Genomic DNA, 19,687 nt, shown 5'->3' on the forward strand with positions numbered 1-19,687 from the left:
CATACATGACACTCGATCCGCAAAAGATATATATCACTCTATGCGAGCGTTATTGCATCGATCACCAATAGGTGCGCCAAGTAGTTTAGCCCACTAAGCGCTAGCAATCCCAACGGTTTTATGGGATGTGTTCGGTAGACTGCACCTTTTTTTTGCCTCTTTGCATATGTTGCTCACCTTGGACAGTCCAAGCCAATGCAGGTTGAAAACCATGTTGTGCACATGGTTTGTAGCCTACATTGCACCAGTGAGCAGATGATGCATACTGCTTGCTCGCCTGAATTTGTGCTTTCAAGGGTGGCAGATGCATAATTGTTTGGCTACGTGCAATGTGGTATTCTACTCACCCATTCCAAATCTAGTGAACTTACCACCTAATTGCACCACATTTCACATCAACACACCACATATCAGCATTAACACAATTAATAGTAGTCTTACACATTACCAGGCAATTAGCAGTGTGCACTACAACTAAAATTGAAGTTTTAAGGCATCAGGCGCATCCCATGTCCCTGCAAAACGTCAGGGTGTTGATCTCTGTGCAAAATATACAGTTCACTAGAAACACAATGAAAAATTCAGATAACATGACACAAGACATGTAGCGGGACTAGAGCGCACGAGGCCTGGCCACCTTAACACAGTAGTGCTTGACGCATCTGACTCAGCATATGGTTGAGGTGTCGACGCTGTAGAACTCAACCTTGAAGTCGATGCTCGATAGCTTCAAGACGAGTAGGTCACCGAAGATGATCTAGTGCTTCTTGCAGAAGTAGTCCCAGCCCCTCGCCAACACCATCTCCTCCTATAAGTCTATAACATCTACACCTGGACCAAGAACTCACACACTTGTTTGCATAAAGGTTGACGATGCATGGAGGTTTGATGACAAGCCACTTCTTCATCTCGGACCAGAAGGCCTTGATGATGATGAGCGTGGCAATGTCTTCGGCGTCCTTGATGGTCACGTAGAACCTGAGTCCTGGCATGCGGGCAATCCCCATGCATAGGCTTGACCATCTCGACAATCCTGTTTGCCCTCTTTTAGCCATCTGTTGTGGGTAACCATGTCCTCAATGTCCTCCGCACCAGCAATGACGTGGACCCCCTAACCAATGGTGTCCTACTCCGTTTTAACAACCTTGTCAGTTTAGAGGATGATAGTAAGTAACCTGAGCAATGCCACTCATGGCACCATAACAATGCTACTGATGAGTGCACCATAGGAATGCCAGTAAACAATGTTCAACCTTCGTTGCCTGGGCCCTGTCTGCTTCACCGCTACAATGTTCAACTATGTGTAACATTGTAAAAACACTACAGTCAAAAAAGGAATACATCCACACGCCTCGGGCCTAGGCCCCCTCGGCCTGGGGCCTGTCTCCGTGACTGGCTGCCAATGAGGATAGGAGTGGGGCGGCGCAGTTGAGGGTCGGCCATCAGAAAAATCATAGGGGCAGTGATAGAGCGAGAGAGAAGGAGCGTTGTGTGAATGGGCAGTGGGCGGTGACAGAAGAGAGGGGATAGAGTTATAGAGTTATGAGATGCCTCGCCATCTCTTACTCTTACCAGCACATGCTGGCGAGAGGCACGCGTGGCTCTCACGAGCCTGGCTTGGAAAAAACGGCCAAGTCGACTGTTCCTCCCTCAGTCTGGTCCATGAGTACTTTAAGATTCATGCAACCGTGGAATGCATGCAACCCAACAAACCAAACACCTGATTTTTGTACTATGCGGGACTGTTGGACCTCCTGTAGGCTACCAAACGCGCCATGAAGCTTGTGTCTTCCGGTTTGGGAAGATTCCATCTAGTTTTGGAAAGCCTCCAAATGTTTTTTTTCTTCTTTGTGTTTCTTTTCCTGGTTTTCTGATTGGTTTTTCTCTTACCTTTTCTTTTCATTCTCTTTTCTTCTTTTTCTTTACCTTTTTTAAAGTCATGAATATTTTTTGCATCCTTGAACTTTGATAAAATTCAAGAACATTTTCTAAATTTTGTATTCATGAACATTTTTTGAAATTTTGAACACTTTTCAAATTCTCGAACATATTTCCATATTAGTGAACACTTTTATAATATGGAACATTATCTGGATTGGTGAACATTTTTTCAAATCTGTGTTTCTAAAAGAAAAATCATGTCCATTTTCCAATTCTGTGATTTTTTTTAAAACATTCTGTGAACATTATATGAATTGGTGATTTTTTTCCAAATCTGTGAATATTTTTAAAATTCATGAACAAATTTGGAATTCATGAAGTTTTTTAAATACATGAACAGTCTTTTACTCTATTATTCAGGAACTTTTTCCAAATGCGCAAACATTTTATGAATGATTGAACACTTTTTGTATCAATGGATTTGAATTAGCATTTTTTATAATTCATGAACTTTTTTCAAATTTATTAACATATTTTGTATTTCATGAACATTTTTTAAATTCACAATTAGGTTTGAATTTATCTAATATTGTTAAATTCATGGATATTTTCCAAATTCGTGAATATTTTTTGATTTGGTGAACATTTTTTGAAATGCAAACATTTTTTCAAATGCATGAACAGTTTTTAAAACCAATTTTTATATTTTGTAAACTTTCCATCTTGTCTGGAATTATTAAATTTATGCACGTTTTTAAAATGCATTACTTTTATTTAAGTTAAAAGAAAACCACTCACAAAATAAAAAAGAAAGAAAGAAGTGAAGAAACGAAAAAAAGGAAAAGAAACTCCAGTACGCTCCCACACACTGGAAGACCAACGTCCTGGGCCAGGCCCATGTAGCAGCCAGCGATGCGAGGGATACACAGCAGCACCCCAGTCGATCCCTGCGCCCCACCCACGCATCTCCGGAGGTCGCGCGACCGCCTCTGCCCCCCCGCCGCCCGCCGCCCGCCGCCCACTCCGGTCTCGCTCCCGGCTGCCCCCGCTCGCTGTCCGGCTGCTTCGCACGCCCGCCTCCGCGCGAGCGCGAGCTCGACCGCGCCGTTCCCCTACTGCGCGCAGCAGTACTCCCTGCCGGCCTCCCCCCTGCGGCCTCCACCCAGCCGCCGGGTCGCTGCCGCCCCGCCGCCGGTCTCGCTGACTCGTGCAGGCACAACGCAGGGGCTGCTGGCCGCTGCCTACTACTCCGCTTTGGGCAGGGTAAGCCCGCACCCCACAGGGTAATTTCTAATTTCTAGGTTCTATAAACTGACGCATGACGTTCTAAATCAAGGATGCATAGTGCGTTGAACGTTTGGATTGAAATTATGCATACGCATTGGATTTACTCAAGTTGATGTGCTTTGTTATCAGTTTCGTTTCATGCTGCAGAAATGGAAGATGAAAGATTTGATACTCTTTTGTATCTCCATTTACTAGTAGTATCTTATTGTAGAATCGAGCCTTATTTTTTATGCTTTTGTTATAGGCGTTTAGTTATGGCCCGGGTTTTTCTCTAATTATGGCTCCTTCAGTTTTGGTTCCTACGCGAGCATGTGAGATATTACGCCGGTATTTGTGACTTGAACTTGTAAAATCTTCAACTTATTTGTTATTTCTCCTGAGTGGTTGGCAGATGAATACATATGTGGGAATGCGAGTCTGCTTGCAAATAGTTCTCTACCATGTCAGAATAGTCAATAGTGGTACCGAGGTCTATTCATTTAGGGAAATTTGCTGTTTTGAATAGAAGCTGATTAATAAGAGAGATAGGGCAATTTAACCCTTCGCATATGAAGGAAGGAAAGGGTAAAAGATCCATTACATTGGACCAAAGGGCATATAATCAAATCATCCATTCTCTCATCTGATGAGTGTTTGATATCAAATTTGAATTTTTTTTATCTCCATTCAGTTAGTTGTGGAGTTATTTGCTAGTACAGATACCCTACTAAACTATTCCAGACATTGTTTGATCCGGTTCTTCTTCAGCGCAGGCCACAGAAGATCAACCTCGGTTGAGCAAATAGGAATTTGTGCCTGTGATTCTGTGGTGCGGGTGCAATTCCAGAGCCTCCTGGGTCCAGCTGAACTCCCTATGCCCCACGTTTAGTCTTTTCCTGCATGGACCGGTGCAGGATCTGGTGGCCGCGCCAGCAACATCAGTCTGAATTGGAGTCCGTCTCTACCAGATATCTCCTGTTCGGATGGCTCTTCCCCCATGCGGGATCAGTCGACATTGTTGTCGCGGCGTTCGTCTCCGAGGGAGAGATCTTGCGGTCTTTCCCCAACCTCGACACCTTCCAGGTCAGTTATGGCAGCAAGTAGTACAAATGGTGCTGTTAAATGTACTTTGCTATCTTATTCCATTTATATGGAGGGTGTGACAGTGGCCAGTGTGGTTCATTTTTTATTTCTATGAAGAGCTTTGTTCTTTTAGGGGAATTAACCTAATTTATTGTGTAATGGGTCACATAAGAAGGCAAACAATTTTAGGTGGTTCTGCCCGTTTATTGTAGCATAATAAACTACGATGCAGAGAAGTGTATGGCATGCCGCGCTTGGCAGAAGTGTTGTAGGCAACCAAACTAGACCTATTTTGTTTGTTTGTTGTAAAGCATAATTAATTTTGTTACATTGTTGACTTTTAGCTGCACTGTTACACTGTTAGAGTCAATGAGATACACACATGTCTTCTTTATTTGAAGCCCCTTCGCAGTTAAAAAAATATGCTGGAGCTGTGTGCTGCTTCATGGTTAAGCAGGCTGAACCAGTCCCTGAATTGCTATTTATTAACTAGTGATGTATACACATGCTTCTATAACAGCTAAGACTTCGGTGTAGGAGTTTACTGAGTTAAAATCCTCAGGAACCAAAGGGGTACTTTTTGCAGGGATGGCCTTATCCTGGAGTCACCTGATCCTGCTGGTTTGTGTTTCACTAGTTGAAATGCATTACCTAATCCAACAAGTTTGTGTCTGGTTAGCAAAACGGAATGAGCTCATTCGGGGACTAAAGTGATAGAATCTTCCTGCATGTGCCTGAGGCAAGATATTAGCGGGACTTGTTGATTGGGGATGTTTCACAAAGATTTTAATATGACCCTCTTCCATCCCTTGAAATCTGTAGATGGCATTATTAGCTGAATCTAGTATAGGTGTGTTCCATAAACTAAACAAACCATGAAGAGGTAATGACCATATACATGTTATGGTCAGGCGGTTGAATGTGTTTCTTGTAACACCAACATCGTCCTGAATGAACTTTATATGTCTGATGAAAGGCTCTGAATATTTGAACCAAATATTTTTTTTATTCCAAACAGCTGACTTGGAAATGTTGAGGACAAATATGCTGGATGTTTTCTACACATCCCTATACTATTTATAAAATATGATAGCTTTCCCTTTACAAGTACTGATTAGCCTTTTGTGGCGGGCTATTTTATAACCTTTAATCTTATATTTTACTTAGATTCTTATCGCAATGTCACATGTTTTGATACCAAGACTGTTCCTTGATTACTGCAATCTTCCGTTCAGATACTATAAAAAATAGAGACATACATTATGAGTATGCATCACATGCTTGATACCAGGACCATTGCTTGATTATGAATAACTGTTTTTAGTTTTTTTATTGATGGCTGCATTGCTGAATGTTTTCTCTCTTGGTAGACTGCTATCTTTTCCTCAAATAAAAGGATGCCAACAGTGCTACAAGAATCTGCAGCATTTACCATCCTTGGGGATTGTGTTGTACATCTTCCAAGAGATTTTGAAGGCTGCTGTGTTAAGCAAAAATATCAGCCGTTGCGGGCTCAAGTTGTTCAGACACAGCATTCTGACACAAAGCAAGACTGTTCTATTGCATTTAATGGACCATTGGGAATTGAAGATCAAGACCAAAGTGAGAGTAATGGAGAATGGGAATGTGATTGTAGTGTATTAGACGGTTTTCTGGATACTTACAAGAAGTCAGTAGTGAAAGGTGGTGACTGGGTGCACTTCTGCTGTAAGCTTGACAAGAGCTTGAAATGCAATCTGAATCAAATTCCAGTGCTTCACCATTTGCATCTTGATGACCAGAAGGCTGAAATTAATCATTGCCACGTATGTAAGTCAACTCTCACTTCTGACATCCTTGTGGCAATCATAGTTTGAATCATTTTAATTTATTTCCTTCAGTGCTGTTCAATTGTTTTACTGTGATCAGTTACTTCAATTCTGTTCAATTTATGTAGGTCATACTTTATGATATTCCTGTTGCTGGTAGAAACCATTTCTCGCTGGGTGAGGATGCACCTTATAGGATGAAGTCTCCCTTCAAAAAGCCAAATTGGATAAATAATCTGCAAAAGAGAAGGCCATTTCTTGATTTGGTATGCACCTTGATGCTTTTACATGTTATTACAGTTTATTTTGAACAACTAGATAATGTGGTCCATGTTTATGTTTGAAGGATCCGATTGTGTTGGCGCTTAATTGTTCAAATTCAGCTAGATTGTCAGTTGCTTGGAAAACTACTAATAACAGTTCTGCGGCTCATTTCTTGTTTGCAACTGTGTAAGCATCATCTTTTATCGATTTTCTCTGATGGACACTGTTTTCTTTTTCTTCCTTTGTCCTGACTGCTGATTGTTTATTCAGGTTTGATGCCTTAGTTCAAGTGGTACAACATTTGACAGGAATAATTTTAGCTTCAGTATCGACTATTATCTACATCTTCATTCAACTGTTCCGAAAATGTTTGAGCCATGTCTCTGAGCACTTTATATTACAAAAGGTTTTCAGACACTCATGGAAAAACATGCATCTCCGTTGTTCCCAAATTCTCTATTGGCCGATTTTCCTCCAAGATACTTCCCTAAGGTAAACTTGGGATGCCTATGGTGCTGCTTAATTTTACCATTATAACTTAAGTTACCATTGACTAGTTATCTTTTCTAGAGATGTCAAATGGTGTTGCCAAACTCACTTGGCTTCCTTGCTTTATGATAGCTGATGACTGTATTTTATTTCATCTTCTTGATTCATTTAACCTTGATGTAAAGAACCTTTGTGCTTCCCCAATATTAAAAGTTGAGATTAGATATATTAGCTGTTAATAGTGATGATAAAATAAATTATTGTTAACAATAAGCTTTTATTGAGCTATCCTTGGTACATGATTTGAGTATGTTACTGCTTATACTCTGCAGCTCCTCTGTTAATGTCGAATATGCACACAGAGCTGCAATCCAGAAGCATGCTTTATGGTCAAATATTATCATGGATCTTCTGATGGGTTTCATCCTTGGAGCAGCACTATTGTTGAACATGGAGACTATTTGCTCTTGGATTTTTGCTCTTCTTCACTACATGACAGATGCTGTCTTGAGATCTGGTTGTGTGTGGCTGATGGGTGTTCCAGCAGGCTTTAAGCTGAATACTGAGTTAGCAGAGCTTCTAGGCATGATTTCTCTGAATGCAATCCAAATATATTCTACCCTTTGGTTCATGGTGGGAGGCTTCCTTAGGCATATAATTCAAGGCCTTGCATTTTCTGGAATTCTTTTAGGCTTCACGGTTCCTGTTTCAGTCTTCATTGACATTATCCAGCTTGCGACGTTGCATGTTACCATGCTTCAGTGGTTAATCTCCTTAATATATTCAAGGCAGATTCAGACAGTGACATCATTGTGGCGTCTTTTCAGGTAAAAATGTTGGTTGTTGATGGGTAAATGCACCTATGATCATATGAAGTTTTTGTGTTTAATTACTTTACAATATAAGAAATCTCGAAAAGAATTCATGGCACTAGAACTACATGTGTTGTGCATGTAAAAATTCTGCAAAAATATGGTCATATATGTGCATCGTCCACAGAAGACAACAAATCACACTTGTAGCACAACAGATTAGTCATACATTTATGTATTTTGTACAGTGACATCATCATCATGGTTTTGTACCAAATTTTACATGTATACGTGCTTAACTGTTATTTTACTATGAATATTTTGCTTATTTTTTAAAATTGTGCATGTGTACTTTTTTAGTGATGGGTTCATGTGACCATGAAAGCTGCACTGATTCTGCTTCCTTCATTCATATGACATTTTTGAAGTATAAAAATAGCTTGTTTGCAACATAAACTTGATTGTGGTGTTGAATGACTAGTGTCAGATAATTAGTTAACTAATAATCTGTAATTACCATATTTTGTTGTAAGTTATTACAGTAGTCGGATTGTCAGATATCTAATGTTTAGAAGCAAGTTATGGAGCCAGGTCCCTTGTAGATGGAGATAGAAGCTAATAGCAAGTTGATTAATCTTATGGTGGAAATCTAGCATTTAGAAATATGTTGGGGAGCCAAACTCTTTTAGAGACGACACAAAAGCGCTAATTATTATCCCCATAACATCTCAATCTTAAACTTTGAATGATGTTCGTTTCTCATCTTGCTTCATTGCTGTTGTTATTTTGATGAAAGTTAATGTTATGAATTAATCAGTTTTGGAGATATAAATGAATGTGTGGCAATTGGCAACTAAACTCCCAATTTCTTTTGTTTCTTCATTAAATTTTTTTGCTGTAAATTTCTTGTAGACTTACTGATATGTGCTTGTATTATTAACAGAGGGCGCAAGTGGAATCCTCTTAGGCAGAGATTAGATAGCTATGACTACACGGTTGAACAACATGTGGTTGGTTCACTGTTGTTTACACCAGTCTTGCTTCTTCTACCCACAGCTTCTATATTCTACATATTTTTCTCTATCTTGAGCAGCACAATCATCTGTTTGTGTATAGTGTTGGAAACTGCAATTTGTATAATCCACTCCACTCCTTACGCTGCGGTAATTCTATGGGTGACGAGGAGGCAAAGGTTTCCTGCTGGATTAATGTTCCTTCCTATGTCATCGTCATCTGTATCTACTGATGATGATGCTCTATCAGTTGAATATCATTCAACCAGTTTATCTGGCGAAAGGAAAACAGATGAACCCATCCATGTACATTCAGTACCACTAGTTTCAGAACTTAACTGTAACTATAACACCCTCGGTAAGCTGTCTCGTTACATTTTCATCTTATGCTCATACCCTACTTATTTGTTGGTGTAGTATTACTATAGAAGTTAGCACTATCTGTTCTATTTTTTGTTCAATTACTTTCAGTAACCATTTCCTTCTGAACCTGTGTCGGTGCCAGGCCTGTTATGTTGTTATTTTTTCTAACACTTGCAATTTCTATCAGCTGAGTTGTTTTGAACATAAATGATGCTAAATGCAGGACAAGTAATCGGGCCACATTACCAGAAAGTTTTCAACGGGATTGCTCTCCCCTTCTGCAAACAACTGGCACATGGAATCCTTAGGGGCACAAGGTTGCTACTTATCTTGTTGTTTAGGTTTATTCCTTATTATGGCATTCGTGACACTATCTTCTTTGTTATGCCAGGATACCTACAACGCTGCATCTGCCGTCGTCTCCACTGCCCTGGATGCATATTGGCATTAGAGAATACTGGATGCTTTGCCGTCGCGCAACCAAGTGGGGAAGGAATTAAAAGTTTTCCACTTATGATTAACTATTAGTCGCTCAGAGAATTTTGCTTAGTTGCCACCGTTTTGCAGTGGATGTTTCGCTTTAGTTGCCTTAACACAGTAACAAATGTTGGTAGTTGCCAAGATGTTGCGTTGTGGACTGCTTTGTAGCACTGATACCATTTGTAGTTGAGGAATCGACACGTAGGAAACTAATGTGTTTGTTACAAGCATACAAGTTCTTCACGTGAGCGTAAATGCCTTGCAACCAACATACATGTGCTTGTGCAGGTTAGCACTGTGGTGCACTCTCAGCAAATGGGGTGACATCACTCAATACTTAAGTTTGGTGGTTAGTGTTATTTAGAGTTTGTTATAACCTGTTCATGGTGGTGAAAATCCCAGATCGGTTTGATGGCCCGCTAGTAGAACAAAGGGAAACCACAGACCAGAATGTAACTTGGATTGGAGAAGGTGAGCAACAAAAAAGGAAGGATGGGATACAGTGAGTGTAGGTGAGAGTTCACATAAATCTCCTTTTCTATGGCATCCAACCTCTTTTAAACCCACCCTCATACACTTACGAATGTGATACCTGGTTCATAGACTACACACACCTAGACCCAAGTCTTGCGGCTCACTCCATTGGTTCTTAATGTGGACCCCTCTAGATCTCCGTGTTCATCATTGACATAGCGACGCTCATAGGTGACCAAGGCTTGCAGTCGGGCCTTTGGTGGTGGATCTTACCCATCCAAATATAACCCTTGCACAATATATTGTTCTGATGCCTTCCAACCCTAAGTCTCAGCATTTTTCCCTCATCAAAACAAAAAAAGTCAACACATCTTGCCTTGAATGTGTGGAGCCTAAACTTATTTTACCCGGCTATACTTCAAATAACTGTTTCTATCATCTACTTCGAACCCTTCATCGTATTTCTCTTATCATATATACATTGGGTCAAGTGTAGAATTGTATCACATGGAAAGAAGCGACGATATGATGGAAGATGTTATATAGGGGGTGCCCGTGTATTAGAATGTGTGAGAAGAGAGGATATATGTGAAGCAGAATCCATGAAAAGAGATGGTCGTGCAGTACACAGATAGTTTAATGCAGAACATTTCACATAATGAGAACCACGCTGGAAATAAATTGCATCGATGGTGGTTGGTGCTGAGCTCGGTTTAATGGGTGGCTTTGATTTCTTTTTTTCATTTTATTATGTTCTTTGGGCGGCATCTATGATTTCCAAAAGAAGGATACTGGAACCTGACGAGTGAGAGGCGCAATAGCTCCGCAACCGTTGCTATGCTCAATTTTATTTGTTTACTTTGTTCATAGTTAGAGGTAGCATAGCAGCAGTAGCTACTCTCAGCAGGTGCCTTTCGCCGTCTTTTTTGTTTTGTCAATATCGACAGCTAGCATAGTAATCGTTCCAGATGTATGATAAGAGAGGGACAAAGGACCCGATAAATCTTACGTTCGAAGCTTCAATGAACGTTTATATGCAACTTTAATTAACGCGACAGTGCATCTTATGTAGAATGACACTTTGTCCCAGTTGTTTTTTGTCAAAAATTGCACTGTTAACCACGTGAATAAAGCAACAAAAACTTCGGTGCATGCTTAAACGACTTATTATTTGTCCGATTAATAATGAACATGCCTGTTCAATCGAGCTAGATCCTGCAGTACTATTTGGTACATTCTAGAGACATTTTGCTAATGTCGCTATTGTGTCTTCTAAATGTGGTATGAAAAAGATCGGGCACATTTACAAAAATAAATAAAACCCCATGTGTAGAGATGCTATGCACTCAGGAGCCATTTTTCCCTAATAGTAACCGTGCGGGCATATCAGTTTTCAGTTTTTCACATAGAAAGTTTTGCAACAGCAAATGTCGCAAGAAAGACATATTTTCCCCAGACTGAGGTGCTCGTCGCTCGCAATTTCATTACCATGAAATTGATACAAAACGATACATAAATTCAGTTTGCGATTACTCATACTTCAGTTCCTGCTTTTGGAAACGAGGACATACCTGCAATTTCAACACTAAGACATCATGATCAAGATTGCTTGGAAGTTGCTGCTGGCATGTGCATGCTTGAATGTTAGCCTTGCTGATCACATGACAAAACGGTGGTCTACTATCATTTCCTATAGCCGGTTGGCGTTATTTAGAGCTTCTTAGAGCCTGTTCATGGCGGTGCACTCTCAGCAAGTGGGTTGGCATCAGCCAGTACTTCAGTTTGGTGGTTGGTGTTATTTAGAGTTTGTTAGAACCTGTTCATGGTGGTGAAAATACCAGATCGTGTGATGGGCTGATGGCCCGCTAGTAGAATTAGGGGGAATAAGAGATCAGAAGGTAACTTGAGACCGGAGAAGGGGAAGAACATAGAAAAAAGGATGGGATACAGAGAGGGCGATGAGAGCTCGGATAATTCTCACTAGATCGGAATCGCGCCTTGGCGCAAGGGTGCCGGTGTTAACGTTTTGATCAAGCAGGTAATGCTAAGTAATAGTAATTCATGTTAAGTGTATGTTATTAAATTTATTATCACTGAGAGTGCCATGGCGCTCAGATAATTTGATTTCATGCCCATGATAAAACAAAAGTATTTTAGCTTGTTCAAGAGCAACAGGACATGAAGTTCAGTGTAGAAGAGTAGAGCCAGTGGCAGTGAGATTAGTGGCAGTGAGATTACAGGTGCATAGAAAGTCACATGTCATAGGACACATAGTTTTACATGACAAACACAATAGTTAATCCATTGAAACATGACTAACACAGTAGTTAATCCATTGAAATACATACTACTGGGCAAAAGAAAGCATCAATTACATCTTAGATAAGATAGTAACTTAGATAGCTAGCTCGATGTACCATTATATTTGACTCAGTCAGATCCCTATATATAGAGAGAGATTTGAAAGCTGTGGATCACACATAGAATTGGTGATGGCTACTACACATGGGACATAGATATATTGCAAAATGATTTCGCAGACTGATGTATCCTTCCTTCTGATTGGCCATGTTGACCGTTTCCAAATAAATCTTTGCGTGCAGTGTATGCAAATTCGGTCCTAGCGTTTTCGCTGTCAAATTGTTTAGACAAAAAAAAAAGAGTTATCCTTCTTGAGTAATCACCACCCAAGATCCATACACATATTTTAGAATATACCTTGTCTCTATGGAGTGTGGTCATCCGCCGCAGTTTGCATTTCATGGAAACATAGCTGTCAGGGGGTGCTATACATGAGATTTATTAATGGGCTCATGAAGAACCAAATAAAACAATCCGAGGAAGTGTCACACACCGACATTTTGTCGAGCGACTTGGATCCAGCAGCGGTGGAGAGAGAGAGAGAGCACACTTGTCAAAGGCCTTCATTGTCCACTTCTGGGGACGCGACCTGGTCCAAGACGGCATGGTCCTGCTTCCACCGCTGCTCGTGCTACTGAGCGATGGGGAGGCAACAACTGCTTTGAAATGTCGTGGTGGAGGAAGTGGCGAAAGCTCTCCTCTCCATGGCGCTCTTTCATCGACGGCGACACCTCCAGCCGGTCGGAGCAGTGTTTCCCAGAAGTCTCAATGGTGGGTACCTCTCTGCGAATCAGCGAGAACTTATTTATTAATAGCATCTAGTATAACAAAGGTTTTGTACAAAACCCAATGGATATACAATAGAAGCAAAGCGATGTGGGAAGATATGGCCGCCAAATAATTTTAGCTGAACAAAAGGAAAAATCCTCAGCACTCAAATATACTTAAGTTTTTAGTCTCTCTATCAGATTGCACACATGAGCATAGACATTTGGCCCATATATCTAAGTACTAAATCTTATCCATATAAAGTAAGGCGGTTCTTACCACAAAGTCAATCTTGATGCCATTATAACAAATAGCCGTATGTAGCTGCTTTTGCACAAACTAAGTACCAGCACATATATACTCTTACTCTTGATATGAAATAATCATATAGAGAGACAGATGACGTACTTTCTCATTTCAACATGGATTAATCACAGATCATCCCAAAAAGTGTAGCTCAAGAAGATAAAGAATATGTGCATCCAAAAAGGAAAATCAAGTAGGTCGCAAAGTACCACATGTATCACCAGTGACACATGCGCATATCAAATAATCACAGGCTAGCAGATAGTAGAGAATAAATTATGCACGTGCAACAACAACGCCAATCCAAGTTGGTCGCCTGATGGTAAACGTGCTGGTCTGGAAGCAAACCAAGGATGACCTGCTCCCAAGATCCATAGCAAAGCTCATATTCAGAAAGGAAATGGACTACTAATACCTGCATTAATATGCACAAAAGTTTATATATTGTCCGAAAAGAGAATTCAATTCATAAACTGTAAACACTTATGAGTGAAACTTAAATAGTCCGTCCAATGATTCTTAACAGCAATCCACTTGTGACATTTAAATCCTAACTAATCAGGGTAATTGTTCTTTTTTGACAAAAAAGGTAATCATTCTTAATAGCAACACACAACTACAAAACCAAGAAAAAACTTAGTAATTCTAACAGGCATGAATGAATAGCAAAAAGGGAACAGGACAGAGAGATACACACATAGAGCGTGAGGCATGAGATCATCACAATAGCACCCCATGTTCAACGAATTGCAGTTCTGGCTTACCGCTCACACTGCATCCACGACTCTGTTGGTTCACTATATGGAGCAGCAAAAAAAGGGGGTCAGAGCTGTGTGCATGGACATTTGTGACATATGAACCTGGGATGAAGTACTTGAGTGCACGCGCAACACGAGTACGAAGGCTGATGACCCAGTAGAGCAGCGGCGTGAGCCGCGACCTGCGGTTCTCCAGTCGACGGAGACGGCACCCATCAGCGCTATCGTGCTTGACCCCCACGCACACGCTGTCGCTACAGTTCACCTACGAGAGAGCCCGGGAGGAGGCGCCTCGAATCAAACACATTAAGAAAAGGATCCGCTCATGAACGAAAAGTCACTCTAATGGGCTATTACAACAAAAATAGACTACATTTAAATTAAAATGGGGCTACCTTATGTTAAATGTCTTCTCCTCAGATGGAATTAATAGGAGTATTTGAATAGATGGTGAATTGATTAAGTTAAATGTCTACTCTAGTGGAGCAGTTTTGAGCCACTAACTGAGAATGTTCAGGTTCTAAAAATGTCAGATTTCTAAAAATGTCCAGGTTTGGACTTGTAGTTGTACTTCACAATTCAGGACAACATGGATCTGACCAGCAATAGAAAAATATAACAACAGAAAAACAGGGCACCACAGAGCTCTACAAACTGAAAATTATACAGGTTGTCTCATACAGTAAAATTATGGAGTTGGATCAGACCTTTTTGTGTTACGGTCTTTCAGAAACGACAATACAAGCTAAATCCTGGACAGTAAAATGTTGGGACCGGCACCCTCGCGCCAAGACAGTAACACAAAATATGTAACAACTTTGGATACAAATAAAAATGTTCAGGTTTCACTGCATAGTGGGCTCAGATTCACCTTTCCTCGATCATATAACCTACCCCCGTCATCTCTTATCACCAGATCAATCTGTTTATACAGTAGAGCTGCCCTGGTTATCACTCAACAAGAATGACCATCCAAGGACAACAACAAGCATCACAGGATCAAAAAGGATTCTAGAGACAAGAGGGAGGATCCAACTTGATACCCGCAGGTGCCTCGATTGCTCAAAGGCACACTAATTCCAGCCAAGGTAATCATCATCGCCCTAGCACGAACACCACTTGAGCATAAAGAAGCAACACCTTTAAATACAAATAAAAATGGTTTAGGGTTAATTGCATAGCCACCACGGACACCATCGCCGGCGCCGTTGTTCTTCCGCCCTCCTCCGTGGCCACTGCCGCCGTCACCGTGGTTGGTGGGAGCCACCTGTGTGGGAGGGAGGGAGGGAGGCAGTTGTAGGAGCGAGTGAGAGAGGAGGCGGCTAGGTTTTCATTGCAGGAAGCCGCGGTCATTTTATACCCCCCTAAGCGAAATGACCCAGATGCCCTGGTGCGGGCACGGTATTTACATTTTGTTGCAACTGGAATTTTATCCAACGGCCCAGGCCGATCGGGGTCAAAATTGGATGGCTCACGGCGATCGGGCTCGAGATCGGATGGTCGGTATCACGAGGGGCTTTCGATCGAACGGCCCAGAGTCGCTGAGCTATGAGGATTCAGGGTTCATTGCATAGGGGGCTCAGATTCACCTTTCCTCGATCATATAACCTATCCCCATCATCTCTTATCACCAGATCAATCTGTTTATACAGTGGAGCTGCCCTGGTTATCACTCAACAAGAATGACCATCCAAGGATAACAACAAGTATCACAGGATCAAAAAGGATTCTAGAGACAAGAAGGAGGGTCCAACCTGATACGCACAGGTGCCACGATTGCTCAAAGGCACACTTATTTCAGCCACGATTAATCATCATCGCCCTAGCATGAACGCCACTGATCAATCTAGCAAATCCAGGAGCATAGCTATAGGACCAGGGCATCCACATGTAAACCAGAGCATCACATGAACTCCCTATGATAGCAACTAAACATGAACAACAGCCTAGAAACCCTAAAATAGCATGGATCCACAACTATAGAGCTTAAGTAGGAACTGATGCATGAGTAGGGCATAGAGCATCAACCAGACGAGCGCCACATCAATATAGCCATGGCCATGTCCGATATAGTAGCCGAAACAGAGGAGCAGGAGGAAGATGGACCTCACCGAGAGAGGTTGTAGCCGAGACAGTACTGAGTGCGCGCCGGGGTTGCGCCTGAACGCCATCCAACCGGCAAGGAACCGCGTCGGAGTTGCGCCTTGCACCGTCCCGCCGACGAGCACAAATGCATCAAACAACCTGTGTAAGAAAGGCATCGTTCTTTATCAGAAACAATTATTTAGGAATTACTATTTAGCACAAAATATACACACATCCAGCAGCACCATGAATTCAGTTGCAGAAAGATACCACAGGCAAGACACAACCATCCAAGAAATGAAATATCCAGCACCATATATGGTTTATAATAACAGGTTATGAGGACATCAAAAACAATCTGCATGCTTATTTATACATGAAAAGGATTCATAGGTAAAATATATCATTTCATGCTCTCTTTTTTTGGACAAGAGCACACGTTCAGATTCAATTCTTACTCAAAATATCATATATATTTATCAAGTGTGAGTAAATAATATATAATTAATGGACGGTCAAAGAAAGCATCTCCTCAGTATATCCTGCTAAAGCGGAAAGGGTGAAACGCTGAGATGCAAGGAACATACTCATCTTCACTTTAAATCATAGAAGATCTAGCAATATATAAGCAATGCGCAGTAGCACACTCACAAAACAGCAAACATATATTTATACAAAACATAAAGATGCATGTTTTTGAAAAAGAGATGAAGGTTATACCTGCAATGTGATCCTGGTGAACCTCAAAGATAAAGAGTCACTAACCAATTATCCTTGCAAGCTTATGATCTGCAATCTCTTCTAAAGCTGCATAACATGACCGTGTGAGCCATGTAAAAGCAAAAGAGCAGATGTAGATCAAGTTGATACTTGATACTTTTATATCCAACATACAAACAAACATCCCTCCTCCATGGAACCTAGCTAGACCACTAATTCCAAAGAAGCCAACACCAAAAATCTCCGTCTTTGGAATCTACCTAGACCACTGATCCAAAAAATCAAAAGAAGAATGATACAAAAGCCCTCTTCCTTGCAACCTACCTAGACCACTGATTACAAACAAGCCAGCTAATTGAATTCTCTTTAGTTGTACACTGTTTGATAGCCTAAGTAAGTTTGTTAGCACTATGCTGCTAAAGTAAGTTCTTCGCCAACATATAAAAATTGAAAATGACTAAGAAAAGAATATATGAATATTCTGAATTGGTGTATTGCTAAAGAAAGTTCTATCACATAAATAAAAAGGCCCAGGGCAAAAAAACAGTCATGCTGCAAGTGTAGATTGATTCACACTATTGCTGCATACTTAGTCCACACTATTGGGAACACTCACAGGCGACACCATGATATAAGAAAAAAAAGTACAAACACTACTACATAATTTCACAGGGCAAGACCTATACAGAAAAGTACATATATGTACATCCTTTCTACAACTTGCGATCTTGTCTTATAAACCTCAATCAAATGAAACTCGACAAATAGAAAACAAGGAGAGGGATATATCTCACCCAGCAAAACAATTGATTCACCACACCAAAATAATTACTTTTCATCTCCATGACAAAGCAGAATTGCCTGAAAAGCTATGTCTATATTTTACACAAGCAACATTGATAAAAGTGGAAGCTCTAGTTCACCTACAATAGACAGATATCCTAACATGGACTAAAAATATATAATACCAAAAGGCTTACCAATCCTTCAATTTTTGAGAAGACTGATAATATACAGAAAGAAACAAAACTTGCGTGGGTGCTATAACTAAAATTATCCAAACTGGTCACCAAAGAGATGGTCAAAGCTCCATATTAAGAAAATCAAGAAAATGCTTGATCTTCAATATGAAAATCAAGAAAATGCTTGATCCTAAAATGTACATTCTAGAAGAACATCTATATGAAGTACACCAAATTTTCACCACTGCAGCTTCCAGAGAGTTCTGTATCGAAATTAGATAGTATCTGCAGAAGTGCAAATACCGTCTTGGTTGCTGCACGTTCATATGGTCTAGTTGGGCTTGTTAGGGTCAGCATCAAGGTATTTCATATGTCTATCTGAACCCAACATGTATGTAAATGCCACAAGGACTGTTAATTGTGAATTCTTGCTTACCAAACTATCATGATGTCATATTATCACAGCTACAAGGGCTGTTAATTGTGAATTCTTGCTTACCTATGGCTCCTTAACATTGTTTGGTAGTCCATTATGCATGGGGAAACCATATTGAGAGGGAGTCAAGGGCCAAATCATTGAGGGAGTTAACTGTTTTTCCTTAATTGTACTATTAGGAGCACTGTGTAAAACTGGACCACTTCTTGGATGACTCGCGGTTTAAGCATACGGCTCGAATTAGGTCCTGGCAAAAACAGTAGCTTTGTCAACAATCAGAATATCCTAGAAATTTGTTTAGTTATTTGGCCAACAAACCCAAAAAATCATGTACCTTAAATTCCCTTTTCTCTTGCCTGGCCGAAGGTCACTGACCATCACGCGCATCGACCCATTTTTCTGCAAGCCTCATGAGGATAACAATGTATGGAGTATGCTTGTGCACAACAGGATCTTTGTCGCATATGTCGATCGACCTTGCAAATCTGAGAGTCAATAGCAAGTCAGCAACGAATATTTCCCTAAGAACGAAATAATTATCATGCAACTTGTCCTCTAGCTGCTAATTAGCATAAATCATGAGACTAAGAGCACCAACATAGTCCTCTTCCTAATTTTTTTGTCTGCTAAATCAACATAGAAGAGAAATAGGAGCTTACCCATCTTCTTCTTCCCAACAACTCTGGAGGACTGCATCTCTGCCCCTTAGGATCCAACCCCCCTGCAAATGACAAAATCAACATATCAAATCACGAGCAGACGAACTGGTAAATCCGTGCGAGAAGGAGAGGGGGGATGGGGAAAGTGGTGAGGGCACTCAGTGGTGGCTTCGCATGGCGGATTGGAAGCTGCTCACCTCATGTCGTCTTCTTCCCGGAGGTGCAGTAACTCGAGGACCATGGTCCGCCACTCCTTCAGCCGACGGCGACGCCACCAGGCAGATCCGCTGCTCCTCCCGGTGATGAACACGTGATAGAGGAGGAGTAGCGGGGGAGGGGGAGGTGCGCTCCTGCCAATGGGTGGTGGTGGAGGCGGCCAGAGTTGACCTCTCGACGGCGGCTGGCCGGAGTTGCGGGAGAGGGGGTCGTGGGCGGCGGGGCGGGAGGAGCAGCGGATCCGGCGCACGGATCTAGCGACCGCTGCGTGGCGCCCATCTCCCCGACGCGGTTGACCCGCAGCACCCACGCCTCGGGTAGGTGCCAACAATGGCGTGGCGGCGATGGACGGGGAGGATGGCTGGCGGCGTTCCTCCTTCCCTGCTGTGGGAGCTGGGGCCAGGGCGGGGCGTTAGGGTTTGGCGGCGCCAGATCGGAGGAGTGGAAGAAGGAGAGGGAGGCGCGGGCGGGGAGGAGGCCGGG

The 19,687-nt window shown here is 41.6% G+C and overlaps 1 protein-coding gene and 1 long non-coding RNA gene across 7 annotated transcripts; one reads left to right on the top strand and one right to left on the bottom strand.

The window, feature by feature from the left end:
* The first annotated feature begins 2,867 nt into the window (after nucleotides 1-2,867).
* Nucleotides 2,868-9,689, top strand: LOC123113491 (uncharacterized). 4 transcript variants are annotated; one of them, XM_044534731.1, is made up of 10 exons: nucleotides 2,870-3,144; nucleotides 3,921-4,230; nucleotides 5,601-6,035; nucleotides 6,167-6,304; nucleotides 6,385-6,488; nucleotides 6,573-6,794; nucleotides 7,124-7,618; nucleotides 8,547-8,974; nucleotides 9,203-9,296; nucleotides 9,371-9,689. In XM_044534731.1, the coding sequence occupies exons 2-10, from the start codon at nucleotides 4,048-4,050 to the stop codon at nucleotides 9,477-9,479; spliced, it is 2,208 nt and encodes a 735-aa protein (XP_044390666.1). In that variant the 5' UTR covers nucleotides 2,870-3,144; nucleotides 3,921-4,047; the 3' UTR covers nucleotides 9,480-9,689. The 4 variants fall into 4 exon arrangements, with proteins under 4 accessions (XP_044390664.1, XP_044390665.1, XP_044390663.1 ...); XM_044534729.1 differs by having other exon boundaries at nucleotides 2,868-3,164; nucleotides 9,203-9,689; XM_044534730.1 differs by having other exon boundaries at nucleotides 2,869-3,144; nucleotides 3,916-4,230; nucleotides 9,203-9,689.
* A 2,537-nt stretch (nucleotides 9,690-12,226) lies between these two features.
* On the bottom strand, nucleotides 12,227-19,687 carry LOC123113492 (uncharacterized). 3 transcript variants are annotated; one of them, XR_006456058.1, is made up of 10 exons: nucleotides 19,186-19,684; nucleotides 18,989-19,050; nucleotides 18,664-18,814; nucleotides 17,726-18,576; nucleotides 16,932-17,018; nucleotides 16,238-16,370; nucleotides 14,066-14,391; nucleotides 12,788-13,077; nucleotides 12,652-12,706; nucleotides 12,227-12,565 (listed from the first exon to the last, which is right to left on the bottom strand). It is a non-coding gene; the product is annotated as an uncharacterized lncRNA (long non-coding RNA). The 3 variants fall into 3 exon arrangements; XR_006456057.1 differs by having other exon boundaries at nucleotides 18,393-18,576; nucleotides 19,186-19,676; XR_006456056.1 differs by having other exon boundaries at nucleotides 16,932-18,576; nucleotides 19,186-19,687.

This window comes from Triticum aestivum, chromosome 5B (assembly GCF_018294505.1).
Source record: "Triticum aestivum cultivar Chinese Spring chromosome 5B, IWGSC CS RefSeq v2.1, whole genome shotgun sequence".
Lineage (NCBI taxonomy): Eukaryota > Viridiplantae > Streptophyta > Magnoliopsida > Poales > Poaceae > Triticum > Triticum aestivum.